The sequence below is a fragment of the Emydura macquarii genome, unplaced genomic scaffold (assembly GCF_026122565.2).
Source record: "Emydura macquarii macquarii isolate MOO-44397 ecotype Brisbane River unplaced genomic scaffold, CSIRO-AGI_Emac_v2 contig_480, whole genome shotgun sequence".
Lineage (NCBI taxonomy): Eukaryota > Metazoa > Chordata > Testudines > Chelidae > Emydura > Emydura macquarii.
In genome coordinates this window covers 14,100,945-14,120,800 of record NW_027130617.1, presented here as the reverse complement: position 1 = coordinate 14,120,800, position 19,856 = coordinate 14,100,945, and the positions used below count along the sequence as shown (strand labels likewise).

Genomic DNA, 19,856 nt, shown 5'->3' with positions numbered 1-19,856 from the left:
ATTTTTGTGGATTGCAGACAGTAGTTTTTCATTTAGAATTTAAGGAATATTGTAATTCAGATTGTAAGGTTTTCCAGACAAAGACTTCTCATATTTGTAAGACACTATGACACAAACTTACAATACTACATAAATAATTTCATGCAAATAGTACATTAAAAGAACATTAAACTTATAAAGCAAAGGACTCAAAAATTAGGAAATATCAGAATTAAGATTGCACATGCAATTTTAATTCAGCCCCTTCCACATAAGCATTATCTACATAATAAGGTTCCAGAAATGTCACTGTGTGTGTCACACTGAAGCCTAAAATGGCTGAGTCCATGTGAAGAGATGGAAACAGTTACAAACATGGTTGAGAGCACTTTTTCTTGAGCATATCATCAGGTTCAGTCATCACTAGGATTCACAATCTGTTACCATCCAAGTTTTAAGTTCAGCCATTTTGACTTTACAAATTACACACCTGTGACTGCAAAGCATACATCTGTCCCATGCCAAGAGTTCTTAGATGATTGTGATATTAAAAGTAACTCAACCAATCACCACCCTTACTCTACAGGGAATTCTGGTTACCATCTTACTACTCTGTGTTGTCCTATCACCTAAGAGATTTCAGCAGAAATCTGACTGATTAAAAAAAGAGAATTGTATGCAATTTTCAGTCAGCTGAAGCAAGTTTACCTTCCATTCCACAGTCAAATGAATTTGATATATATCCTTCTAAAAAACTACATCAGTTTCAGCAGTTACAGATCCCTCAGAAGTCCACAGAGTTTTTGGTCATGGAGGCAGCTTTTGTCTAGAGTCAATGATAACGCAAGATGTGGGACCCTTATACAAAATATCGGGGTGATTCAATGTCTCCTTTCTATATTCTTAGTCAAGGTTCATCAAGACTTACTTTAAGTTTTTTAAATTAAATTTTTATGTCCTTTCTGGTAGAGCATATCCGTAAAGTGATGTTGCTTGGTTATTTTCATTACATAATTACTTTTTTGAAAGGGCAAACTGAGTTCATTCGTGAGTATAAATGTCTGGGTTTGTGATTTCTGTCAGAAGACATATTTAAAACAAAACAAAAAGAAGGAAAGGAAGAGCTTCCTCATACAAAATTTTGAACAGCGAGAAGTGTGCGTTTCTACATATTACAGCCATTCTGGAGCCAAAATAACTAATGCAAGAAAATTTTCACATTTGACTAGGAACCTAGCATATCAGTTATTTACAGCAGTAAGATCAGATATTCTGTTTAACAAAAACAGTGTTTTTCAGTGGCGCCAAAGAATTTTATCCTGATTTTTGTGGGTTTCTTTGCTTTGTTTTGTGTGTTTAAAAAAAAATTGTTGCATGCTGTCTAATATTTTTTGTTAAAATTAAGGCATTTTAGAGAGACTTGGATAGCTTAGCACCTTGTTAATGAAATGGGATACAAAGCCTTTCACCTTTAGGTAACCAGTTTAAAGCTGACTCTGATCATTAGTAACTGAAAGTAGCTTTCAGTCTTAAGCACTTCCACCAATTCTCACAATGGGGTGTAGATAAAATGGATGATGGAGTGTAAGGAAGATTGGAGCGATTACTTAATGCTGGAGTTGGAAATATGATTATTTCCTATTAGCAATAGAAGAACAGATCTGGTACCTACCATTTACTGCCTTTGGCAATAGAGTGTAACAGTAGCTTCCAAGCAGAGGACAGGACTTAGATTTTGACATTGTTGGTAAGAGGCCTTAGACTAACTCCATACAGCAGAATATATGAAACCCACTGTTACATGTGGCAGATGTGACTGTTCTGAGTAAATAAATTATTAGTTAAATCCAAATTTTCCATTATCTTCTCCGAACTATTAAGTGGACTTTGTAAACTGAGTGGGTCTCAGTCCTGTTCCTTGTGAATAAATATGTCACACACATACAACTCATAGTTAAGACTAATTGACACCCTTATTGGTAGTCTCAGCATAAATGTATATGGAGAGTCACTATCTTATTACTGCTGCAGGTGACTGCCATTAGGTCAGCTGGGTACATTGTCAAGGATGTGTAGAGAAGTTTGTCCCATTGGCTCCTATGCTCCACCTTTTGGGATATAAAAAGGCATTCAGTCACTGGAGCCATCCATTAACCATGTTTTAAGAATTGTAAAGTATCAACTTTTTAAAGAAAGAAATTTTAAATATGACTTGGTGTTGTTGTATTAGAAAGCCTTTCACTTACTCATGTGTACCCTATATGTTCTGCATTTTCAGTTCAACTACTTTAATATGTTTATTGGAAAACATAAGACGTTCTGTTTAGACTGAAGAATTTAAAGATTGTTTGTTCATAGGTTGTCAAACTGAAGCAAATAGAACACACACTGAATGAAAAGAGAATATTACAAGCAGTGAACTTTCCTTTTCTTGTGAGACTGGAGCATTCTTTTAAGGTAAACATTATTTTTAAAAACAGTTGCTTAAAATGTGAATGAAATAGATGTTCAAACTTCAGATACATACAAATGTAAGTTTCTTGTAAAGCCATTGTGCCATAATGCAGGCATGATAAGTACATCACATCCGCTAAAGAATTATTAATGCAAAATGAATTTTCTCCTCCCTGATGGGTAATATAAAACATGTGCTTTGTGTTCAAAATGCTAAGTAAATTATGACTAATATGCAGTAATTCATGCTTTTGGTAAAATGTACATTGCATAAAACCTTTCCATGGGACGCTATCAATTTGAAATGTAGCCAATTTTATTTTTAATATGTTATATGGTTAATCTTTGCATTTTTGAGTGTGATTTCTCTAATCTTTCAGTCATAATAATCTAAATTGTAATTGTAACAATCCTAGGTATAACACTATCAAACAGAAGTAACATTGAAAGTCGATGCTGTTCCTTTAACTATGTACTTCTGGGGAAAATTATGTTAAAGCAATAATGCTAGATCTTTCTCCATCATTCTTCCTTCCACTACCAACACCAACCTCTGGCGGGGAGGGGTGTTTCATGAAGAAATACATCTGTCGATTTTGTGTATGTGTTGGCATTTTGGTTATTTCTGAAAAAGGGACAGACACACAAGGTTTTGCGTCTATTTGCTAGGCTAAAGTCATCTTTCTTCTTAAGGAGAATAAGATTCAGTAGGTATCAGAGATCCATGTTATCGGTATGTGCTTGATGATACTTTGTAACATCAGTGGCATACTTTAAAATGAGGCAGAATTAGAATTACATACAAGAATTAGACAAGCTAGACAATATCAGAGACTTTATTATGATCTTGTTAATTAGGTGGCATTCCAAATTCCTTCTCTTCAGATTATTTTAACCACAGTTGCCTCTTAATTATGTATAGTGTGTGTAGAGAAGGATGTTACACAGTGTGGGGTCTGTGCTTCTGAAGCATGAGCTTTCTAAGAATCAGTTACATATTAGCATCTTGGGAATGGAGGATGCCCTCTATATTAGAAAGACAGTCAAAACTGATGTGTCCAAAAATTCAATGTAATTAAGTGCAGGCGAACACTGTCTATATGTATGTTTTCTGAGACATAAGTCTTATGGAGCCATGGTCCTAATTAAAGAAATAGAATCACGGAAATGTAGGACTGGAAAGGACCTCGAGAGATCATCTAAGTCCATCCCCACCACACTGATTCAGGACCAACTAAACCGAAACCATCTCTGAAAGGTGTTTGTGTAATCTGTTCTTACAAACGTCCAGTGGTGAGGATTCTATAACCTCCCTTTGTAACCTATTCCTGTACCTTCAGAAAGCTTTTCCTAGTACCTGACCTAATTGACCCTGGCTGCAGATAAAGCCCGTTACTTTTTGTCCTATGTTCAGCAAACATGGAAAGCAGTTGATCACAGTCTTCTTTATAATCACCCTTTACATATTTGAAGACAGTTAGCAGGTCCTCACTTGGTGCTCTTTTTTTCAAGACTAAACATACTCTGTTTTTAATTTTTCCTCATAGGTCAGGTTTCCTAAACTTTTTATCATGTTTGTTGTTCTCCTCTGGACTCTCCAATTTGTCTACATATTTTAGTGTGACACACAGAATTGGATACAGTACTACAGCTGGGATGTCACTAGTGTTGAATAGAGCAAGACAATTATCTCCTGTCTCACACATATGATGCTCCTGTTAATACACCTAAATAATGATTTTAGCCTTTCTTGCAACTGTCACATTGACGACTCATATTCAATTTGAGATATAGTGTAACCCCTAGATCTTTTTCCACAGTACTGCTGTCTAGCCAGTTATTCCCCTTTTTGTGTTTGTGCATTTGATTTTTTTCCTTCCTAAGAGCAATATTTTGTACTTGTCTTGATAAAATGACTTTTATTTAATATCATTTTGAATTCTAATCCAGTCCTCCAAAGTTCTTCCAACTCCTTCCAGCTTGGTATCATCCACACATTTTATAAGGAGTCCATGGATTCTCCATTCCATTTTTCAAGTCATTAATGAAAATTTTTAATAGTTCTGAACCCAGGACGGACCCTATTAGACCCCACTAGATATGTCCTCCCGTTTTCACAGCAAAACATTGATAACTACTCTTTCAGCATGATTTGTCAACCAGTTACGCACTCACTTTATAGTGATTTCTTCTACACTGCATTTTCCTAGTTTGCTTATGAGAATATTGTGGGACAGCCTAAAAATTTTTATTAAAATCAAGATCATCTGCAGTTTCTCTCCTATCCACCAGGCTAGTAACCCTGTCAAAGAAGGAAATTAGGTTAGTTTGGCATGAGTTGTTCTTATCCGTGCTGGCTATTATTTATTACCCTATTATCCTCTTGTGCTTACAAATAGATTGTTTAATAATTTGTTCCAGTGTCATTACAGGTATCAACATTAAGCTAACTCAGTGCTTCTCTACCTATTTACCATTGTGGGCCTCATATGCAGCTCTCTATGTGTTATGTGGACTGCATCCACAAAATATATATTCTATCTGTATGGGCCTGAGGATGTCACATGGGCTGCAGCTGTGTGCTGATTGGGCCACAAGCTGAGAACTTCTTAGCTAACTAGTCTATAATTCCCCAATCCCCTTTGTTTCTCTTTTTAAAGATCGTTACTATGTTTGCCCTTCTCCATTTGTCTGGGACCTCACCCATTCTCCATGAGTTCTTGAAGATAATTGCTAATGATTCTGAGATTCCTTTTGCTAGTCCCTTAAGTACCTTGGGTGAATTTCATCAGGACCTGTCAACTTGAATACACCTAATTTGTCTAAATATTCTTTAATCTGTTCTTTCCCTGTTCTGGTTCATGTTCCTCCCCCTTCTTGTTAATGTTAATTGTAGTAAGCATCTGATTACAATTAACTTTTTAAGAGCGGATTCCTGGAGAGTAAGAAGCTCCAAGAATTGTCCCAAAAGGATTGAGATCACATCTGCAGTGATCAGTTACAGAACAAGATCAACACTGAGGATCATTCTTTAACATAAGAGGAATAATACCTATCAAAATTCAAAGTTCTGCATAAAATCTAAGTCTGTAGTATAAGCCTATAGTGAAAGGAAACATCCCCCTCCCCTCCCCTCCCCTCTACCCTGACCCCTGACAAAAATTGGTAAACTGCAACAGTGGGGAAGGGACATACCAAAACCAAAATGAAACCTTAAGGAGTTGTGTCTTCTGCCATGGAAACAAGTCGTTCTGCAGCAGAGAGAGAGTTGTTAAAATAGGTGTCCTTCTGGAAGAGTAAATCCAGGTGGTAATGCTTTGTAAATGTATAGAGAGAGGACTGTTTAATTGTTTTTCAGATGCCCATGATACACCCCTGAAAGAAGGCTTTAGTGGCAGCTTTTCCTAAGATTGAGTGAGCCTTGACATTATCTTCTAATTTCATGCCACCATGTCATAGCCAATGTGTAATGAAAGTAGATATCCATTTAGACACAGATTTAGACAATTTCCCCTTTTTCTAATGAAGGGAAGAGAAGTATTTGTATCCTAGTACTCTAATATTTTTAAAACAGTAGATTTTATATAATACCATTTACAATTTGTAGACCTCCTCATTTGTGTAAAAGTTCAAATCTCTAGAAACATGTAAAAATTAGTATAATTTTAGATTGCCTATTCAGATGGGCGAGTTAAGAAGTGTGAGAGAGGGGGAATGTATACTGCCTGTAGTGGACATACTGATTACCATTTGATGATTTATAGCTATCACCTGTAATGTCAAGTCAGTTTCACACTACTCTGGTCCAATAGGTGAACGATCACCTATTTTTCTAATTTAATTGATCACAGAAATGTAGATTTCTGGTTCAGATTTAACTCATTTCATTGTCTTTATATGGTGGTGTCTTTGTCTTCTGTTTTACTTTTCTACCAACTGCCGTATGTTGTTTTGTGTTGATTATGTTAAGTCTGTGGTTAGAGATTAATCTTTTGCTTCCTTAGTAAAAAGTAACATGTGCTTTACTTGGAAAATTGTTTTCTAGAGAGATTCTAGAATGTTGAATTCTTAATATCTTTGTGTATCTTTTTTATTTTTTTTTATTTTTAGGACCATTCTAATTTATACATGATTATGGAATATGTCCCTGGTGGTGAAATGTTCTCACATCTAAGAAGAATTGGAAGATTCAGGTAAGACACTTAATTAGATTCTTTCTTTAGAAATAAATATCTTAAATTCCTATTTTGCGTATTTTTTCTTAAAACTAATTATTAAGGAAAAGAGTTTTAATTACATGATATAGGTACATGCTTTTAATTTTTCCCCTTCTCAATGAGCTGAAAGCATGCAGTGGGAGTCTCCTAATTACATTTACCAGCATGGAATTAGTTAATGTATACTTTCATAATCTGTATAAGAGAGAATCCTGGGACTAGTGTATATATGGTTGTCAATGATGTTTTTGTTTAAAAAAAATCAATCCAAAGGACCAAGTGAACCAAAAACCTTACCTTGCAACAAAGCAGAAATTAAATAAAAATAAACATTTATCCTAAAGAGCACATTATCCCCTTGTCCTGCATGTGGAATTTTAAATGTTATAAATCCTTGAGGATTGAGATTACAGGTATTTGGATGCTAAAATCTTGTTGGTTGCCTTTGTTTTTTTGCCGTCAGATAAATAACCAGGAAATAATTGCTTGATATTCAAATTGTCTGCAGCTTTAAGATTGTGGGTTTTTATATTGTAACTACGTGAGGCTATTGTTAAAGGCATAATAATGTTTTAATTCATTTCAGTGAACCACATGCACGGTTTTATGCAGCTCAGATAGTGCTAACATTTGAGTACCTCCATTCACTAGACCTCATCTACCGAGATCTAAAGCCTGAAAATCTTTTAATTGACCAGCAAGGATATATCCAGGTATGATGCAGGCGAACATTTATGTACTTTGGAGTTTTACATTATGCTGAAGGTTGGGTAGTTTCTAGCAAGTGTGTCTTTGAATTATGGGCAGTCACTAACCTTGTTGAAGCTGGTAGACGTGACAGCTATCTTCCATTCAGGCTAAATGAGGGAGCAGTTAAATCCCCCTTTTTTTAGTAATGGCTGAAACAATAAGAAGCCACCACCCAAATCTCTGACCATCATGGTAAGGCTGAAGTCGGAGCTGACCTATGCAGTCTGAAGGGTTTTTCCTTGGGACCAAATGTAAATGAAGTGGTGGGTATTGTTTGGTGGAGATGTTTGATGGTGAACCAGAAGCAGACAAGCCAACAGAAAAGCAAGGAGAGCGCCAGGAAAGACCATAAGTGATGCACTGGTGACTTGGCCATGAGAGAGAACCAAAATAGAGAGCTTTTTGGGCAAAGTTCTGACTTGGAAGAGGCTTGGAGTTGTGAGCAGAGAAACAGTCTCCTTTGCTGGATTCCTACTGTGTTCAAGGAAACAGGACTTTGTGTACATTCTTTGTAAATACACAGGATGGCATCAGAGAAATAATTCACTATCATCAGTGTCTTCTCCTAATGGAAACAACCCGCAAGACCCCAAATATTGGCTAACCGCTCAGGCTAAAAAGGGGTAAAAACTTAGGTTTCTGCAAATGTAAATATTTGAATCTCATATAGTACAACTGTTGAACTCAAATAGCAAGTTCTTGATGTTTCAGGAAAACTCCCATAAGATACCTTCCACATCTGCCTCAAACGTGTTAACAGTACAGTGCTTCAAACAAACTCAACCTGACACAAATGGAAAAGAACAAAGATAATTGTTTATGATTCGGCTGTTTCTGGTAAAGTCTTCCTAACAGCCATCTGTCTGTGCGAGAAAGAATATATATTTGTCTTGTACTGAATAAGTAGCTTTTGGATCATTGTGAATGATTAGTCAGATAATTTTTTTTTTTTTTTTTGGGTGGAGGAAGAAAAGCTAATAAAGATATATACCGTATTTATATAAGTGAAAGTTCCAGTCTTCTTCCACATAAAGAAATACCTTAGTGGTGAAAACACGGAAACATTCCTTTTCCATTTTGTCATAAAGTCTGAGAAAGTACTTCAAAAGATTCAATATCAGAAGTTTAATGTCATTTGAAAAGGCCTCCTTTATGATAACTTAATTCTATTACATAACGTTACTTTGATGATGCCAAAAGAGTTCATAAATACTTATACAGTTGTGCAGTAAAAATCTCCCAGGTTTTCAAGGAGTTGCTGATCTCTTGACCAACTTTTTTTTCTGATCCAATAGTCCGGTTATTTCTGGCATCTACAGAAGTAGTGAACCATTCTCGATATTTACATTTTTCAACATTTTTAGCAATATTTAATAAAAAGACAGAAGTAACAACACTAAAGACTAACATTTAACACAAGTATAGTTCGTCTGTAAGACTAATGCTCCATGGCTAGCTCTCATTGCTTTGTATTTTTTTTTTTTTTAATACAAGAGATTGTGTTAAGAGTAGAATACCTTCTGTAACTTTCATTTTTTTTTAGTTTTATCAATTTTTGCGTAAGTTTTGTCTGAGTTAAAGGATCAGAATAACTGGCTAAACAAGATGAAGTCTTACACCATATTGAGCAAGACATAAATGGTAAATTGCTTCTGTGGATGGAAACACTTTCCAAAACATCTTACAAGTTAAATTGCTTTTTAAAATTACACTTAAAAATATTACAAGCAATTTTCTTTGTGCTCCAGGTCACAGACTTTGGGTTTGCAAAAAGAGTAAAAGGAAGAACTTGGACGTTATGTGGAACTCCAGAATACTTAGCTCCTGAAATAATTCTCAGCAAGGTATTTCAATATATATAATCACAAGCACTGTCTTCTTCAGGCCTAACATTTGATCCAGCTTAGAATTATTATTTAGTGATTGGCATCTGAGGCAGCTGTAGTCACTAGGCACCTGTCAGAATCAGACTCTGAATTGCCAGTCATTACTAAAGTACACAAGGTGCAATAGTCTATAATAATTAGAGATTTAAAAAAAATACTCCCAAGTATCTTATAACACGCATTCTTAATGCAACCTTGAAAAAGTCTATTCTCACGTTTGGAAGTAACTTTTTGGGGGCAGGAAGCAAATCATAATTAGGTATTTTCACTGGCATTTTTGTAAGAGCATGCCAGTTTTGCCTGCTCTGGTATATTTTCATGTTTTAACGAAATAGTAAAAAGTGGCAGAAGGTAACCAGATCTGCATACTAGATAAACCAATAGGGATTTGGGAACCCCACAGAGGGAGTATTTCAACGTGTAAACATTGTACATTAAATCTTTTTTTTTAAAGTTTTTAAAAATATAAATAAAAAAGTCAAGTGACACTAGTCTTTAAGTATAACTGGTTTATCATCTCACATCAGCTCCTTCTTTAAATAATTTAGTGGAAGTATCTGAATGGAAAGGAAATTATAATGATGATTAATACTTGGCTTTTATGTAAAACTTTTCATCCATAGATCTCAAAGTGCTTTACTAAGGAAAGCTAGTATCATTATCTGCATTTTACAGATGCTTCTTTATTACATAAACCTCATATCTATTGTCTGTAAAAGTTAATCGAAAATAATACCTGTAATCTTCCAAAGCCTTAGTGCAGGGTTATGGTTATCTTGCAATTTTTGGTGAGGATAATAGTATTTAGCACTTGTATGTTAATACACAACATGTTAAGCAGCCTGGGAAGCTGCATTCCTTCCCCTCTCACTTTATCATATTGATATTAATTTTTTCAGGGAAGACACTGAGGCTTGAGCTCAGGTCCTGGTAAGACCTCAGGAAAAGAACAGCATTTTTAAGTGTACTGTTTGCAAATGTATTTATAATTTAAGTAATAATAATATATATTTTCAGAGTAAACAGTTTTTAAATTTTTCGGATACATATTTTAAGTACAGGTCAATTAATAGATGGATCAATAACAGCTAAATAACTAAATATATTAAAACTGATTTCTGTTAAAAGGTTTGAGAGGTTCTATTTTAAGTAGACTAATAAGTTTTGAGAGACTGAAATAATATGAAGAATAAAGCAATGTATGTTACAAGAGTCATGATTGTACTTAATGAAATATTTTTAATTGGCTTTGATGAAAAGTTTCATGTGGTGACTTGATTCAAATAAAGACTTGGGCCCCAATATTTCTTCTGTGGGTGGCTTGCTATGTGGATGCTATGTGACTTTCTTCTGTGTGGGCGGATTGCTGTGCCTGTGCAGAATGTCATTAGTTTCACTAGGGCTCTGCTCAAACACAGCAGTCTGTGCAAGAAGTTTCAAGAACTGAGCCGTGAACTAAATCTCATAGTGTATCATCCCATGTGTGTTTCAAGTCTACTACAACTGGAAGTTATGAGGCAGACCATTAGTTCTGAACTATTCTGTATTTTCATGTTTTATACAGATACTATATATTTTGTATTTATAAGGTATAGGATATCTTAAATTTTATTAGCTATGGTAATAACAGGAATATTTCCCCTTTATCTCTCAGGGCTACAACAAAGCAGTGGACTGGTGGGCATTAGGAGTGTTAATCTATGAAATGGCAGCTGGATATCCTCCATTCTTTGCAGATCAGCCAATTCAGATTTATGAAAAGATAGTTTCTGGAAAGGTAAGCAAAAAGGGTCTGGTTTTTTTTTTGTTAAAGTCTTTTTTTGGGGGGTACCATTATCTTTGCAGAGCTTTTCCTATAACCTGATTGTCTACTGAGTAGATCCACAGTTCACTGATTTATTAGAAGTTGATCCATTTAAATAGAGAATTAGAAAAGTCCATAACATATATTTTTGAATCCATGAACATCCTTACTGCAATAATAAAAAAAAGTGCATACTTTTTTTAAGTCTGGAATGTTGGTGTCTGAAAAACTCAGGCTCTTGCATGCGCACCCCATAATTTTATGTCTTTATGTTTAAAAGAAAATGGTGATGTAATCCAATATGTATATATCACGGATCCACAGGATCGGCGCTACACCCCTAGCTTTGAACAGTCTCTAGGAGGCATCCCTTCAGTGTGCCACATCTGCAAGGGATCTTACTCTTCCTGCACAGGGCAGGCCACATGGCCTCACTGCCTCTTTAGACTGAGCCTTTGAGGCTCCAGCACTCCTGTTTCACACCATGAACCCTGCTGAGCAAATCCAACTGAGAGAGACTCCTCATAGAGACTTGTGTACTCTTCAGGCACTAATGAACCTCACCAAGCATTTGCAGTGACACTCACAGTGTTGTCAAAACAGTACGGTTTATTAGTCACCTGGAACACAGCATAGGAAGTCCTTAGCTTAGCGCAGAGAAAGGAAGGTTAAAGCATAGCCCAGCCAAGTTGTAGTGAACCACATTATTCAAGCTCTGTCTCTTAGGCTTGGTCTACATTACAGAGTTAGGTCGAATAAGGCAGCTTAACTTTCTAAGTGTCTACACTACACTGATGTGACTCACCTGCTGCACCAACTTAATAATTCCACCTCCTCAAGAGATGTAGCACTTAAGTCGATGTAGTTAGGTCAACGCAGTGTCAGTGTAGACACTGCATTGCTTACGTGGACTGTTGCTGCCTTTCAGAAGTTGTCCCACACCGACAGTTAAATCAGTTCAAGCGCTCCTGGTGAGGACGCACACTGCCAACAGAAGGAGCGTAGTGCAGACATGCAAAAGCAATTTAATTACTGCAAAACAGCGAGAGTCCTGTGGCACCTTAAAGACTAACAAATTTTATTTGGGCATAAGCTGTCGTGGGCAGAAACCCACTTTGAAACTACACTAAAGAAGAAAATTATCAGATACAGAGATGAACATGATATTTTGGAAAAGAGTCAACACAGTTTTTGTAAAGAAAAGTCTTGCCTCTCTATTCTATTAGAATTTTTTGAGGGGGTCAGTAAATGATCCAGTGAATATAGTGTACTTGGACTTTCAGAAAGCCTTTGACAAGGTCCCTCACGAAAGGCTCAAAAGCACAGTAAGCAATCATGGGATAAGAGGGAAGGTGTTCTCATGGATCAGTAACTGGTTAAAAGACCAGAAACAAAGGGTAGAAATAAATGGTCCGTTTTCAGAAGGGAGACCAGTAAATAGCCGGGTCCCTCAGGGATCTGTGCTGGAACCAGTGCTGTTCAACATCTTCATAAATGATCTGGACAGAGGGGTAAACAGTGAGGTGGTAAAGTTTGCAAATGATACAGAATTTCTTAAGATAGTTAAGTCAAATACAGACTGAAGAGTTACAAAGGGATCTCACGAAACTGGGTGACTGGGCAACAAAATGGCAGAGAAAATTCAATGTTGATAAATGCAAAGTAATGGACATTGTAAAACATAATTCCAACTATGCATACAAAATAATGGGCTCTAAATTAGCTGTTACTCAAGAAAGAGATCTTGGAGTCAATGTGTATGTTCTTGGAAAACATCCACTCAATGTGCGGCAGCAGTCAAAAAACTAGCAATATTAGGAGCCATTAGGAAGGAGATAGATAGGACAGAACATATCACAATGCCATTACATATATCTATGGTATGTCCACACCTTGAATACTGTGTACTGTTCTGGATTCCCCATCTCAAAAGAGATATATTAGAATTGGAAAAAATACAGAGAAAGGTAATAAAAATGATGAGGGGTGTGGAACAGCTTCCATATAAAGAGAGATTAAAAAGACTTGAACAGTTTGGTGAACAGACGACTAGGGGGATACAATAGGGGTCTGTAACATTATGAATGGTGTGGAGAAAGTAAATAAGGAAATATTATTTACTCCTTTACGTAACACAAGAGCCAGCGGTCACCCAATTGAATTAATAGGCAGCAAGTTTAAAGGAAACCAAAGGAAGTACTACTTCACACAACACACAGTCAACCTGTGGAACTTGTCACCAGGGGATGTTGTGAAGGCCAGAAGTATAACTGAGTCCAAAAAATAACTTGATAAGTTCATGGAGGATAGATCTGTCAATGTGTGTTAGCCAAGATGGTCAGGGATGCAGTCTCATGCTCTGGATATTCTTAAGCCTCTGACTGCCAGATGCTGGGAGAGGACAACAGAGGCATGGGCTGGGACTGTTTCATTGCAGTGTAGACTTCTGAGCTCAGGCTGCAGACTGAGCTCTGCAACCTTCCACATTGCAAGGTCCTAGAGTCCAGGCTTCAGCCCAAGCCTGACCATCTACACTTCAATTAAACAGCTCCACAGCCTGAGTCCCGCAAGCCCATGTCAGCTGGCACGGGCCAGCCATGGGTGTGTAATTGCAGTGTAGACATACCCTTGGGTAGCTCTCACCTGCCCTTTTCCTGACGGAAACCTCCTGTGTCTCAGTCACTCTCCTTAGGGACCCAATGCCCTCTGTTATGCCCAAGTGCAATCAGCTGACCAATCACAGGTGCATTGGCCTCTTCCCTCTTAAAGGTCTATTGTCACTCTGTGACATTGCACACCAGCAGCTGCACAAATGCAACTTTTCTGATGGAGTTCATTGAGTGTACAGGGAGAATAAGTGCATCCAAGTTTCATCTTGATTTTCGCCACTTTGTCAGGGAAATATGGCACCAACTGCCAATGTTCTCCAGCTCTCCCTCCCTCTGGCTGGCCATATTCTTCTGTTCCACGGTGCCAGCCACTGGAATATTTGCTGTGAGTTCCTGATGAGTGCTATGCAGTAATATGGAATATAAATGTGTAGCGTCTCCTTCAGTGTCTCGTACACTAGAAAGGGTTTGCCAGTATATCTAAAGTATAGAGTGAAATGGAATATTTGATTGTACATTTTAACAAATGCTAATAATCTGATATCTGGAATATGTAGGAAGCAAATAAGAAATTTTGAAGAAGGAGGCAGTTTCATGAACAAAAGGCAGGGTCTGTGAAAGAAGATATTACACAAGCAGTATATCTATACTGGCAGTGTATCTATACTTTCCTAGTGGAGACACAGTTTATACTAGCAAAAGAGTTATTTTGCCAGTGTAGTTTATACCAGTACCCCAAACAAAATAAGCTCTTTTGGCAAAAAGGATTTGTTTGCTGGTGTAACTGTATCTACACTGAGGCTTTTGCTGGCATAATTATGTCAGTAAGTGAGGTGATATTTTTTTCCATATTCCTAACCAACATGACTATGCTGGCAAAACATTAAGTGTAGACCAGCCCAGAGTAGACTTCCAAAGCCCGTCTTCGCATTACTTATTCCCATCTGCTCTCCTCCATGCTACAGCAAGAGTGGGGAACCTGTGAGGCCTTGATATTATATTTTCCCTAAAGAAGGAATTATCTTGAGACATGAAGAAAGAGCAGACAAAATATGGGACTATGCATATGCGCTTCCTTTTTGAAGTTACAGAAAATAAGAAAAATTTGTAAAAGATAAATCATGCAAATATTTGAAGGTATCAGAACCTGGGGTGGGGGCACTACAAAGAATCTAAATAAAGATAAGAGTATGGGATTAGGAAAATGTAGGCTAAAGATCAGGACATTTTTCTTAATTAAGATTTAGAAGACTGAAATAAGTTTTCCTCAGGGAAGTGTTGCAAGCCATCACTGAAGTATTTTAAAACCGGATTAGATAAAGCACTAGAAAATATACTGTTGAGGAAAAAGTGTTGATTGAAAGAACTCTGAACCAGTAGGGCCTAGGGGTGGATGCCATCTTGTGTATCTTCTGTTAAATGCCACAGGCTGAACATTATGTTAAAACTGTTCCAAGCAAAATTAAACATATAAATGTGATTTCTCTCTCCTGATGAAATAATTTTGAATAACGGCCCCATGAATTTATGGTTTCACATGATTGTCTTCGTTAATATAATCTATAATAAATAAATTTCCAAGAATAAACAAAAATCCTATATTTGTGCGTGAGAGGCCAGCTAGCTGTTCCCAACAACAGAAAATGCTACTGTGGTTAGCCTGCCACTTATACACTAGAATGAATTAGTATTGTCACTGGGAAAATAAACACCAGATGGATGGAGTTGGTGGAATCAGCATAGAGAACAGTAATGCTTTACTTTAAAATAATAAAAAAAAAAAAAAAAAAAGCCTAAAAATACACCCCCTTTTTCTACATTACAGATTTGTTCTGGTTTATCAAATATAAAATGGATCTTTTCCACTACCACTCTCTCCCATCATAAGCAAGCTATCTTGTGTTCCAGGCTGTAACTGAAGTACTTATGAAATGGGACCAAAGATCACATAAAATAGAACAGTTATTGTTAAAAGGATGAACTTAGTAGCTGTGCTATTACAAATAGGTGTTACTTTCCTATCCATTTTGATTCTAATGTTTCAAAGTTAGGCACTATTCATTTTCTGTTGTATTTTTATTAAGATTAGGCAAAAGATAGAGTGAAATGAAATATTTGATTGTACATTTTAAGAAATGCTAATAATCTGATATCTGGAATATGTAGGAAGCCAATAAGAAATTTGGAAGAGGGAGGCAGTTTCACGAACAAAAGGGAGGTTCTGTGAGAGAGAAGATATTACACAAGCAGTGGACCCATAAGTGGGAAAGAGACCTCCTTCCTGTGCAGACATTAAAGAGAACTAATTTAAGATATTCAGTGGAATCCCAGTATTCAAGACAAAGACTGCAATGAAAGAGTGTTAAAAGGAAAGTGGAGATGAGGTACATTTTCTCCATATATTGGGGAATGCCCCAAAATTAATCTTTGGGGAACAGAAATAATAGTTTGGTATGATTAGGCCAATAATATGTCAGTGCAGCATATTGACAGCTTTTTTCCTTTCCACTCCCTGTGTGAGAAACAAAGCAAAAATGATGAACTATGAGATAAGAAATTATCATCAGTTTTACTTTGCTACTCACTTGCTGACAGGAGTTATCGGAGGGGACGGGAAATGGGAACAACCGAACAGTTTGTGGGATGCAGCAACATGTGAGAGAGGGCAAAAAAGAGAAGGAACAAGAGGAGAAAGAGGAGGATGGCCTATTAGGCTGGTAGGCATTGACATGACTACAGCGATCTCACTTCAGTCAGTGATGTCATCAGATCTCCTAACTTAAACAGATTTAATTGTTTCATCACTTATACAAAATAACTTGGGGAAAACCCAGGTGATGCTGGGGATTCAAATATTTGGATTCTTCCTTCTAAGTTTGTATGGAACCAATGTTATTGCATGGTGTTACAGAATATTGCTTCTGGGGAGTCTGTCTTTTGGATGAAATATAAAATAGAGAGCACTTATGATCACTACATTTCCTGCGGTTCTTCCTGTAAAAATAAGGTTATTAATTTACTTGGTTACATGTTGCCTAAAGTATTGACTTCTAGAATAACCACAGATGTCAATAAAACGCTCTTCAATGAAAGATTCTTTAAACTACCCATTCATGTTGGTAAGATTTATCTTCATATTGGAAAAAGAAGGCTCATTTTTGCAGTCATTATTGTACCTAAATTTTCTCTATTTTTATCATCTTTTATTTTTCCTGACTGGGAAGGAAGTGGATTGAGCACTGGATTTTGAACTCAAAAGACGTGTGTTCAGTTCTCAGCTCAGTCACAGATTTCCTATGTGACCTTGGGCAAGTCATTTTGCCTACCCCCTGCCTCACTTCCCCATCAGTAAAATGGGATTAATATTTTCCTGCTTTTGAGCATGTTTTGAGTATAATATTAATCAGGAATTGTAAGGCACTCAGATTCTACAGGAATGAGGGCCATACGCATACCTAGATAAATAAATAGGAGGAGCCTACTTAGCTATCATATCTGATGATTTTCCTACATCTCTTCATAGATTAAATAATTCTGCACTCTGCATTTGACTCTTAAATTAGTTATTTCATGACATTTCATAGCTGTGGAATACCATTGACCAACTGATTGTAGTGAATGCCAAATTCTGGAAGTGTCAATGTGGCAAGCGAGACTGTGTGGTTTTTTTTTTTTGTTTGTTTGTTTTCCAATTTCACATCCTGCATTAGATTTCCTGATGGTGCTTCTTGCATCAAGGCCCTCTGAAACTATTCAGTGAAACCTGTATCTACTGGACCATCTTCAAACACTATTGAAACACAATTCATACTAACATGGTTTATCTTGCCAGTGCAAACTGAATATGACCATTTTGTGTTTGAAATGGTTTTATCAAATTTACTATCGCAAGGCAAACACTTTCATATGTTTAAACAGTACTTAGAATTGTTCAGCTAAGATCTTGATTGGCAGTGTATATGGTATCTACAGAGGGGTTACAGTATAGACAGAGTTCTAGATTGCACATTCAGCAGTCATGTGAGAATTCAATTAACACCTAATTAGTAACCAAATCCTCCTAATCCAATACAACCATTCAGTGGCTATGGAATGCCCTTATAATAATAATTAACTAAAGAGAAAAACCATAGTCAAACCGTGTTGGGATTCCCTCTGAGACCTTTTCCACTCAGCTTATCCAGAACACCTTGTCCAATCCTTGGAGAACATGTAATCCAGTTACCTGAGATCCAAAAAAACTCCGTTTAACTCCAGATTTCATCACTCAGGCATCTTTATTTGACATTCAGCAAAGCTACGCTGAGTTGATCAACTCTCATGTAGGGAGTGGATATAGAACAGTGGTTCCCAACCTTTATGGCTCAAGGGCCACAAATATAATTTTTACAAGCCTGAAGGGCCACCAGTCTATCAACTCATAAAAAATGTAGTGATGTACCACCATTAAGGAATACAAATCACTACATACTTCAAGTAAACAAGTAAACATTTTGATGCTACTGTGCTCATGTTTACATTCACTGTTTTACACCTACAAATTACTCAGTATGTCACACACTCACAGACAAAGCTCTAGTGTCGATGAGTGACTGTCACTACACACTGAAGCACAGGCTCTGGCAGCTAACCAGAAGGCACTGATTTTTAGAGTCCTGTCCCTCCTCTAGCATGGTGAGTCCTGGCTGCTCCACCAGTAGCCCTCTCCGCCTCCCACTGCAGCCTCCCTGCTGATCTCCCATCCCCCTGACTGCAGCAGGGAGCCCATGTGCTCCACCTGGTTCCCTAGGCAGTGGCTCCCTTCTGCAGTGAAGGGCACGGGAGATCAGTGCTCCCCTCCCTCTGGCTCCAACAGGAACCCTGGTGTCTGGGGACCCAGGTAGAGCGCTTTGCTGTGCTCCCTGCTACAGCCAGGGTGACGGGAGCGCTGATCTCCCATCCCTTTGGGTGCAGCAAGCCCTGCGGCAACACACTCCGTCTGGGTCCTTAGGCAGCGGCTCCCTTCTGCAGCCAACAAGAGGGGAGCCGCGGGCCACTTTGAAAGACCCCACGGGCCACTTTTGGCCAATGAGCCATGGGTTGGGAAACACTGATATAGAATATACCACATGTCCAAAGTTACACAGACAACATCATCGTCAATATACATTTACATATTACACTATGTTTGCTGTACTTTGCTATCACACAATTTTGGATTGGATTGGTTACTTTGCAGGAACCCTGTGAAGTATGCTCTGTCCATGCATTATCCAAACTTGACCTACTGTACCTCATCTCTACATTCCTAACTTACCTTGTCCGTTGTTATCTTGTTCGTAATAAATGGTTTCCAAAGTATTCTCCCTCTTATTTTAGCTGGCTCAGACATTCTGTCTTTTTAGCCTACTGACTTATTTACTTATCTTATTTAGCACAAATGTTCTGTTTTCAGCCTAATGATCTGTTTACCCCCCTAATTTGTCCTCCAAAAAATGAGGCCTCCTGCCTCCAAGTGTTAATTATCCTTGTCAGTCCAGGCCTCAGCTCCAAACAATTTTATACATTCGAGTTACCCTTTCCCAGTTCTGTAAGGAAAAATAAATCCAATAAGATTTAAACCAGTTAAAGATAAGCCTTTTATTATACTAAGGAGCTATAGCTCCAACTGTGGCAATGTGAGTTTTAGTACAGTTTCATCATTCTCTCAAATTTTGTTTTTATTTTGTAAGCTTTTTAAAAATATATTTATATTTCCCTATAGATCTTCACAGATCTTATATATTCAGTCTTCTTTTCTATAGTCATGCTTTTCCAAAGCAGAATTAAAATTGCTGTCCCACTTTTCAGCCTCATTCTTCACCTTTGTATCTATCTGATTTCACCAGCATAAGTGGATATATACAAATCGCCATTTGTGTGCATAAGTAAGGTGAGTATCCCCTTCTTACTGGCAAAATCAGTTATAGTCAAACTGGGAGCCAAATCTGATGATATCTTATTTGGTGAAAGGAGACCCGGAAGTGTTGGAGGGACATCAGATAGTAAAAACTAAACTAGCTTCCTACAAAACCACTACCATATGCTAAAAATTCAAATTAAATTAATAAAGAATCCAGAGACAGACAAGACCTAGGAAATTTCAGCCCAAGAAGTGACAATTTGACAGTTATGTGCC

The 19,856-nt window shown here is 37.2% G+C and overlaps 1 protein-coding gene across 5 annotated transcripts in view; it reads left to right on the top strand.

Moving 5' to 3' along the window:
• The window catches only part of PRKACB (protein kinase cAMP-activated catalytic subunit beta), a 97,965-nt gene that overhangs the window by 70,082 nt on the left and 8,027 nt on the right, over positions 1 to 19,856 (top strand). For all 5 annotated transcript variants that reach the window (XM_067538581.1, XM_067538580.1, XM_067538583.1 and 2 more), the window contains exons 4-8: positions 2,338 to 2,436; positions 6,544 to 6,626; positions 7,237 to 7,363; positions 9,149 to 9,244; positions 10,941 to 11,063. In XM_067538581.1, coding sequence (XP_067394682.1) covers positions 2,338 to 2,436; positions 6,544 to 6,626; positions 7,237 to 7,363; positions 9,149 to 9,244; positions 10,941 to 11,063 — 528 coding nt within the window. The remainder of the gene's footprint in view (positions 1 to 2,337; positions 2,437 to 6,543; positions 6,627 to 7,236; positions 7,364 to 9,148; positions 9,245 to 10,940; positions 11,064 to 19,856) is intronic.